At 59.8% G+C, this 8,802-nt stretch overlaps 1 protein-coding gene across 1 annotated transcript in view; it reads left to right on the top strand.

The window, feature by feature from the left end:
* Positions 1 to 1,037, top strand: part of LOC132081754 (myosin-6-like) — a 38,047-nt gene extending 37,010 nt beyond the window's left edge. Inside the window, exons 39-40 of the mRNA XM_059485687.1 lie at positions 1 to 86; positions 171 to 1,037. The exon at positions 1 to 86 is cut by the window's left edge and continues 49 nt beyond it. Coding sequence (XP_059341670.1) covers positions 1 to 86; positions 171 to 191 — 107 coding nt within the window. The 3' untranslated portion in view covers positions 192 to 1,037. The remainder of the gene's footprint in view (positions 87 to 170) is intronic.
* Positions 1,038 to 8,802: the final 7,765 nt, after the last annotated feature.

Genomic DNA, 8,802 nt, shown 5'->3' with positions numbered 1-8,802 from the left:
AGCTGGACGAGGCTGAAGAACGCGCTGACATCGCCGAGTCCCAGGTCAACAAACTGCGGGCCAAGAGCCGCGACATCGGAGCCAAGGTGGGACCTCCTGTCACCCCCTGTCACCCCCCCACAGCTGCCCCACAGCCCCTCCTGGACCTTCTCTCTCCTCTCCCATTTCAGAAGCTGCACGATGAGGAGTGACCCATCCCTATGAAGGACCCGCCATGAGTGACCCACCACCATGAGTGACACCACTGCCACCACGAGGGACACACCATGATGAGAGACACACCGTGATGAAGGTTCCACCATGATGAAGGTTCCACCATGATGGAGGTCCTGTCATGACAATGACTGACCAACCACAATTATGAGGGTCCCACCACCACCACCATGAAAGGTCCATCACCCTACCTTGAGGGACTGACCACCATAGTGGACTCCCCATCATGATGAGACCCATGACCACCATGATGAGTGACCTGCCCCTGTGATGAGGGATCCACCATCACCGTGAGGGACCCACCATGTGGCACCATGAAGGACCCCCCCACACCTCAACAGGGGACCTCCCACCATGATGGACCCACAATAATGATAAGATGAACGCACCACCATCAAGATGGACCCACAATGATGATGAGATGAACCCACCGCCAGCATGATGGACCCTCAATGATGATGATGATGGACCCACCGCCACCATGATGGACCCACAATGATGATGAGATGAACCCACCACCACCATGATGGACCCACAATAATGATAAGATGAACGCACCGCCACCATGATGGACCCCCAATGATGATGAGATGAACCCACCGCCACCATGATGGACCCACAATGATGATGATGATGGACCCATCATCATGAGTGACTCCAAACCCCACAGTGGACCTTCCCCCCACCAGTGACACCCCCTACCCCCTGTCCAAGACAAGGGGACCCCGATGACATAATTCATTAATTAATTAACGAGCCACAGAAGGGACACAATGTCCCCTCGGCCACCTCACCCCAAAAACACGACCCTGAGCAGCACCAGGTGTGGGACAAGGTTTAATTTTTGGGGTGGGGGGCAGGACCAGGTGGAGAGGGGACAGAAGGGGACAATGGGACAGTGGTGGGGGCGGTGGCCTTCAGCCACCCTCCATGTCGGGGTCTGGAGGAGAAAGAGTTGGAGATGGTGGAGGAGACCCAGGTGCCCCCCATCCCACCTAGAGGGGTCCCAGATGTCTCCAATCCCACCCAAGGTTATCCCAGGTGTCCCCAACCTCACCCACGGGTGTCCCCAACGCCATCCCAGAGCGTCCCAGGTGTCCCCAACCCCACCCAAAGTTATCCCAGGTGTCCCCAAGCCCCACTGCAGGGTGTCCCAGGTGTCCCCCACCTCACCCGTGTCCCCAACCCCACCCAAAGTTATCCCAGGTGTCCCCAAGCCCCACTGCAGGGTGTCCCAGGTGTCCCCCACCTCACCCGTGTCCCCAACCCCACCCAAAGTTATCCCAGGTGTCCCCAAGCCCCACTGCAGGGTGTCCCAGGTGTCCCCCACCTCACCCATGGATAACCCAGGTGTCCCCAACCCCACCCAAAGTTATCCCAGGTGTCCCCAAGCCCCACTGCAGGGTGTCCCAGGTGTCCCCAAGCCCCACTCCAGGGTGTCCCAGGTGTCCCCCACCTCACCCATGGGTAACCCAGGTGTCCCTCAACCCCACCCCAGGGTGTCCCAGATGTCCCCAGCTCCCCCCAAAGATGTCAGTGATGTCCCCAGCCTCACCCAAGTGTGTCCCCCAACCCCACCCGAGGGTCCCCCAGGTGTCCCCAGTGTCCCTCACCCTGTCCCGGCGCCACCCGCGTGCGGAAGGTGACGAAGGTGTCGAAGGCGAAGACCAAGGCCAGGAGGAGGCTGAAGGTCTGGGGGAGGGGGAAAGGGGCGTGGCCTGGTCAGAAGGGGGCGGGGCCCGGTCAGTCAGGGGCGGGGCTCAGGGAGGGGGCGGGGCTTGGGGACACTCACGAAGGTGGTGGCAGCCAGGGCGTCACGGGACGAGGCCAAGGCCACCAGGGCCGCCACGAGGAAGATGATGGTGCCACTGATGGCCCGGAGCAGGTCCTGAGGGGACAGAGGGGGGGACACTGTGGGGACATGGGGGACACCAGGGGGACGGGGGGGTGACAGTGGGCACACCATGGAGGGGACACCATGGAGGACCCCAGGAACATGGAGGGGCCACCATGAGGACGACACAGTGACATGAAAGGGCTGCCATGGAGGACACCATGCAGGTGACAAAGGGACAGAGAGGGGCCACCACGGAGGCCACCAAGGACATGACAAGAGACATGAAGGGGCCACCACTGAGGGACACCACGTGGACATGGCAAGAGGATATGGAGGAGCCACCATGGAGGCCACCATGAGGATGACACAAGGACATGGAGGCGCCACCATGGAAGGGCCACCATGGAGGCCACCATAAGGATGACAAGGGGACATGAAAGGGCCACCATGGAGGACACCGTGGAGACATGGAGGGGCCATGGAGGACACCATAGGGATGACAAAGGGACATGGATGGGCCACCATGGAGGGGACACCATGGGGGTGAAAAGGGGACACGGAGGGGCCACCAGGGACATGACAAGGGACATGGAGGGGCCACCATGAGGATGACACGGGAACACATAGGGGACAACAGGGAGGACACCATGGGGATGATGAGGGGACAAGGAGGACATCATGGGGTGATGACAAAGGGACATGGATGGGCCACCATGGAGGGGACACCATGGACATGACAAGGGACATGGAAGGGCCACTATGAAGGACACCATGAGGATGACACGGTGACATGAAAGGGCCACCATGGAGGACACCAGGAACAGGTCAAGGGGACATGAAAGGGCCACCATGGATGACACCATGGGGGTGAGAGGGGGACATGGAGGACACCATGGCATGATGACAGGGGGACATGAAAGGGCCACCATGGAGGGGACACCAAGGACATGACAAGGAACATGGAAGGGCCACTATGAAGGACACCATGAGGATGACACGGTGACATGAAAGGGCCACCATGGAGGCCACCACAGGGTGATGACGAGGGGCCACCATTGAGGGGCCACCATGGAGGCCACCAAGGACATGACAAGGGACATGAAAGGGCCACCATGGAGGACACCATAGGGACATGAAAGGGCCACCATGGAGGACACCATGGGGATGACAAGGGGACAGGGAGGGGCCACCATGGAGAACATCATGGACATGTAAAGGGGACATGGAAGGGCCACCATGGGGTGATGACATGGGAACATGGAGAAGCCATCATGGAGGAGACCCCATGGAGGCCGCCATGAGGATGTGGAGCGGCCACCATGGACATGACAAGGGACATGAAAGGGCCAGCATGGAAAACACCAGGGACATGACAAGGAGACATGGAAGGGCCACCATGGACATGACAAGGGGACATGGAGGGACCACGATGGAGAACACCAGGCAGATGACAAGGGAACATGGATGGGCCACCATGGAGGACACCATGGGGGTGACGGAGGAGCCACCATGGAGGCCACCAATTACGTGACAAGGGGACATGAAAGGGCCACCATGGACATGACAAGGGACATGAAAGGGCCACCATGGAAAACACCATGAGGATAACACGGTGGCATGAAAGGGCCACCATGGAGGACACCATGAACATGGCAAGGGGACGGGGAGAGGCCACCATGGGGATGACATGGGGACAGGGAGGGACCACCATGGAGGACACCATGGGGATGATGAGGGGACAAGGAGGACATCATGGAGTGATGACAAAGGGACATGGATGGGCCACCATGGAGGGGACACCATGGTGATGACACGGGAACACGGACAGGCCACCATGGCGGACATCATGGGGACATGGAGGGGCCACCATGGACATGACAAGGGGACATGGAGGGGCCACCATGGAGGACACCAGGGACATGACACGAGGACGTGGGAGGGGCCACCATGAGGATGATGACATGGGGACATGGAGGGGCCACCACTGTCCCCGTCTGTCCCCGTTTGTCCCCGTCTGTCCCCGTTTGTCCCCGTTTATCCCTGTCTGTCCCTGTTTGTCCCCGTCTGTCCCAGTTTGTCCCCAATTGTCCCAGTTTGTCCCAGTCTGTCCCCCTTTGTCCCCGTCTGTCCCTGTCTATCCCCATTTCTCCCCGTCTGTCCCAGTTTGTCCCCATTTGTCCCTGTTTGTCCCTGTTTGTCCCAGTTTTTCCCTGTCTGTCCCCGTTTGTTGCTGTTTGTCCCTCTCTGTCCCAGTTTGTCCCCGTTTCTCCCTGTCTGTCTCCATCTGCCCCCGTCTGTCCCAGTTTGTCCTCGTCTGTCCCTATCTGTCCCAGTTTGTCCCTGTCTGTCCCCGTCTGTCCCCATTTGTCCCCATTTGTCCCCATTTGTCCCTGTCTTTCCCTGTCTGTCCCCATTTGTCCCCATCTGTCCCCATTTGTCCCTGTCTGTCCCAGTTTGTCCCCATTTGTCCCTGTCTGTCCCCATTGGTACCTGTCTGTTCCCGTCTGTCCCCGTCTGTCCCAGTTTGTCCCCATTTGCCCCCTGTCTGTCCCCATTTCTCCCTGTCTCTCCCCGTCTCTCCCTGTCTGTCCCAGTTTGTCCCCATTTGTCCCAGTTTGTCCCCGTCTCTCCCTGTCTGTCCCCATTTGTCCCCATTTGTCCCAGTTTGTCCCAGTTTCTCCCCGTCTGTCCCCATTTGTCCCCATCTGTCCCCGTTTGCCCCAGTTTGTCCCAGTTTGTCCCCGTTTCTCCCTGTCTCTCCCCGTCTCTCCCTGTCTGTCCCCATTTGTCCCCATTTGTCCCAGTTTGTCCCAGTTTCTTCCCGTCTGTCCCCATTTGTCCCCGTCTGTCCCAGTTTGTCCCCATTTGTCCCTGTCTGTCCCCATTTGTCCCAGTTTGTCCCAGTTTCTTCCCGTCTGTCCCCATCTGTCCCCGTCTGTCCCAGTTTGTCCCATTTGCCCCCCGTCTGTCCCCGTTTGCCCCAGTTTGTCCCCATTTGTCCCAGTTTGTCCCCGTCTCTCCCCGTCTGTCCTCATTTGTCCCCGTCTGTCCCAGTTTGTCCCCATTTGTTCCAGTTTGTCCCAGTTTCTTCCCGTCTGTCCCCGTCTGTCCCCGTTTGCCCCAGTTTGTCCCATCTGCCCCCCGTATGTCCCCATTTGTCCCCGTCTGTCCCAGTTTGTCCCCATCTGTCTCCGTCTGTCCCCGTCTGTCCCCGTTTGTCCCAGTTTGTCCCATCTGCCCCCCGTCTGTCCCCGTTTGCTCCTGTTTGTCCCATTTGCCCCCCGCGTGTCCCCGTTTGCCCCAGTTTGTCCCATCTGCCCCCCGTGTGTCCCCGTTTGCCCCAGTTTGTCCCATTTGCCCCTCGTGTGTCCCCATTTGTCCCCGTTTGCCCCAGTTTGTCCCATTTGCCCCTCGTGTGTCCCCATTTGTCCCCGTCTGTCCCAGTTTGTCCCATTTGCCCCCCGTCTGTCCCCGTTTGCCCCAGTTTGTCCCCATTTGTCCCAGTTTGTCCCCGTCTCTCCCCGTCTGTCCTCATTTGTCCCCGTCTGTCCCAGTTTGTCCCCATTTGTTCCAGTTTGTCCCAGTTTCTTCCCGTCTGTCCCCGTCTGTCCCCGTTTGCCCCAGTTTGTCCCATCTGCCCCCCGTATGTCCCCATTTGTCCCCGTCTGTCCCAGTTTGTCCCCATCTGTCTCCGTCTGTCCCCGTCTGTCCCCGTTTGTCCCAGTTTGTCCCATTTGCCCCCCGCGTGTCCCCGTTTGCCCCAGTTTGTCCCATTTGCCCCTCGTGTGTCCCCATTTGTCCCCGTTTGCCCCAGTTTGTCCCATTTGCCCCTCGTGTGTCCCCATTTGTCCCCGTCTGTCCCAGTTTGTCCCATTTGCCCCCCGTCTGTCCCATTTGTCCCTGTCTGTCCCCATCTGTCCCCATTTGCCCCCCGTGTGTCCCCGTTTGCCCCAGTTTGTCCCCATTTGTCCCTGTCTCTCCCCGTGTGTCCCCATTTGCCCCCTGCGTGTCCCCGCGTGTCCCCGTGGGTACCAGGCAGGTGCCGTAGCCCGGGGGCAGCCGGGGGGGGTCCCTGAGCAGGAGCCCCCCCAGAGCCGCCGCCCCTGCCAGGGTCTGGAGCAGCGCCGGGGCCAGGGTGGGGGGCGCGGGGGGGGACAGCAGGGCCACCACCCCCCCGGACAGCACCTGGGGGGACACACGGGGGTCACAGAGGGGTCACAAGGGGGACAGCGGTGCCACCACCCCCCCGGACAGCACCTGGGGGGACACACGGGGGTCACAGAGGGGTCACAAGGGGGACAGCGGTGCCACCACCCCTGGATGGCACCTGGGGGGGACAGCAGTGCCACCACCCCCCCGGACAGCACCTGGGGACAGAGGGGGCACACATGGGGGTCACAGAGGGGTCACAAGGGGGACAGCAGCGCCACCACCCCCCCGGACAGCACCTGAGGGGACACATGGGGTCACAGAGGGGTCACAGAGGGGACAGCAGTGCCACCACCCCTGCATGGCACCTGGGGGGACACACAGGGGTCACAGAGGGGTCACAGGGGGGACAGGAGTGCCACCACCCCTGGATGGCACCAGCCCTCCCAGTTTGCCATCCCGGTGCTCCCAGTATCCCCAGTAACCCCAGTATCCCCAGTTTGCCGTACCAGTTCCCCCAGTATCCCCAGTATCCCCAGTTTGCCATACCAGTTCTCCCAGTATCCCCAGTATGCCGTACCAGTTCCTGTACCGGCATCCCCAGTGCTCCCAGTATCCCATCCCAGCACTCCCAGTGCCCTCTCCCAGTGCTCCCAGTATTGCCAGTGTGCTGTACCAGTATCCCCAGTATCCCGCCCCGGTTCCCCCAGTGCTCCCAGTATGCCCAGTTTGCCGTACCAGTTCCCCCAGTATCCCATCCCAGTTCCCCCAGTATGCCCAGTTTGCCGTACCAGTTCCCCCAGTGCCCTATCCCAATATCCCCAGTATCCCCAGTTTGCCGTACCAGTATCCCCAGTATGCCCAGTATCCCCAGTATGCCCAGTTTGCTGTACCAGTATGCCCAGTATGCCCAGTTTGCCGTACCAGTTCCCCCAGTATCCCATCCCAGTATGCCCAGTTTGCCCAGTTTGCCGTACCAGCTCCCCCAGTATGCCCAGTTTGCCGTACCAGTTCCCCCAGTATCCCACCCCAGTTCCCCCAGTATGCCCAGTTTGCCATACCAGTTCCCCCAGTATCCCATCCCAGTATGCCCAGTTCCCCCAGTATGCCCAGTATGCCCAGTTTGCCGTACCAGTTCCCCAGTTCCCCCAGTATGCCCAGTTTGCTGTACCAGTTCCCCCAGTATGCCCAGTTTGCCGTACCAGTTCCCCCAGTTCCCCCAGTTTGCCCAGTTTGCCATACCAGTTCCCCCAGTATCCCATCCCAGTTCCCCCAGTTTGCCCAGTTTGCCCAGTTTGCCCAGTTCTACCAGTATGCCCAGTTTGCCGTACCAGTATCCCATCCCAGTTCCCCCAGCTCCCAGTTTGCCCAGTTTGCCCTACCAGTATGCCCAGTTCCCCCAGTATCCCATCCCAGTATGCCCAGTTCCCCCAGTTTGCCCAGTTTGCCGTACCAGTTCCCCCAGTATGCCCAGTATGCCCAGTTCCCCCAGTATCCCATTCCAGTATGCCCAGTTTGCCCAGTTTGCCGTACCAGTTCCCCCAGTATCTCACCCCAGTTCCCCCAGTTTGCCCAGTTTGCCGTACCAGTTCCCCCAGTATGCCCAGTTTGCCATACCAGTATGCCCAGTTTGCCCAGTTTGCCGTACCAGTTCCCCCAGTATGCCCAGTATCCCATCCCAGTATGCCCAGTTTGCCCAGTTTGCCCAGTTTGCCGTACCAGTTCCCCCAGTTTGCCCAGTTTGCCGTACCAGCTCCCCCAGTTTGCCCAGTTTGCCGTACCAGTATCCCATCCCAGTATGCCCAGTTTGCCCAGTTTGCCCAGTTTGCCATACCAGCTCCCCCAGTATGCCCAGTTTGCCATACCAGTATGCCCAGTTTGCCATCCCAGTATGCCCAGTTTGCCCAGTTTGCCCAGTTTGCCGTACCAGTATCCCATCCCAGTTCCCCCAGTTTGCCCAGTTCCCCCAGTTCCCCCAGTATGCCCAGTATGCCGTACCAGTTCCCCCAGTTTGCCGTACCAGTTCCCCCAGTATGCCCAGTTTGCCGTACCAGTATCCCCAGTATCCCATCCCAGTATCCCCAGTATCCCCAGTATGCCCAGTTCCCCCAGTATCCCATACCAGTATGCCCAGTTCCCCCAGTTCCCCCAGCTCCCCCAGTTCCCCCAGTTCCCCCAGTTTGCCCAGTTTGCCGTACCAGTTTGCCCATTTGCCGTACCAGCTCCCCCAGCTCCCCCAGTTCCCCCAGTTTGCCCAGTTTGCCGTACCAGCTCCCCCAGTTTGCCCAGTTTGCCCAGTTTGCCATACCAGTATCCCATCCCAGTTCCCCCAGTTTGCCCAGTTTGCCGTACCAGTATCCCATCCCAGTATGCCCAGTTCGCCCAGTTTGCCCAGTTTGCCGTACCAGTATCCCATCCCAGTTTGCCGTACCAGTTCCCCCAGTTTGCCCAGTTCCCCCAGTTCGCCCAGTTTGCCCAGTTTGCCATACCAGTATCCCATCCCAGTTTGCCCAGTTTGCCGTACCAGTTCCCCCAGTTTGCCCAGTTCCCCCAGTTTGCCCAGTTTGCCCAGTTTGCCCATTTGCCGTACCAGTTCCCCTGCC

The sequence above is a fragment of the Ammospiza nelsoni genome, chromosome 1, assembly GCF_027579445.1.
Source record: "Ammospiza nelsoni isolate bAmmNel1 chromosome 1, bAmmNel1.pri, whole genome shotgun sequence".
Lineage (NCBI taxonomy): Eukaryota > Metazoa > Chordata > Aves > Passeriformes > Passerellidae > Ammospiza > Ammospiza nelsoni.
This window is presented reverse-complemented; position numbering and strand designations above follow the sequence as displayed.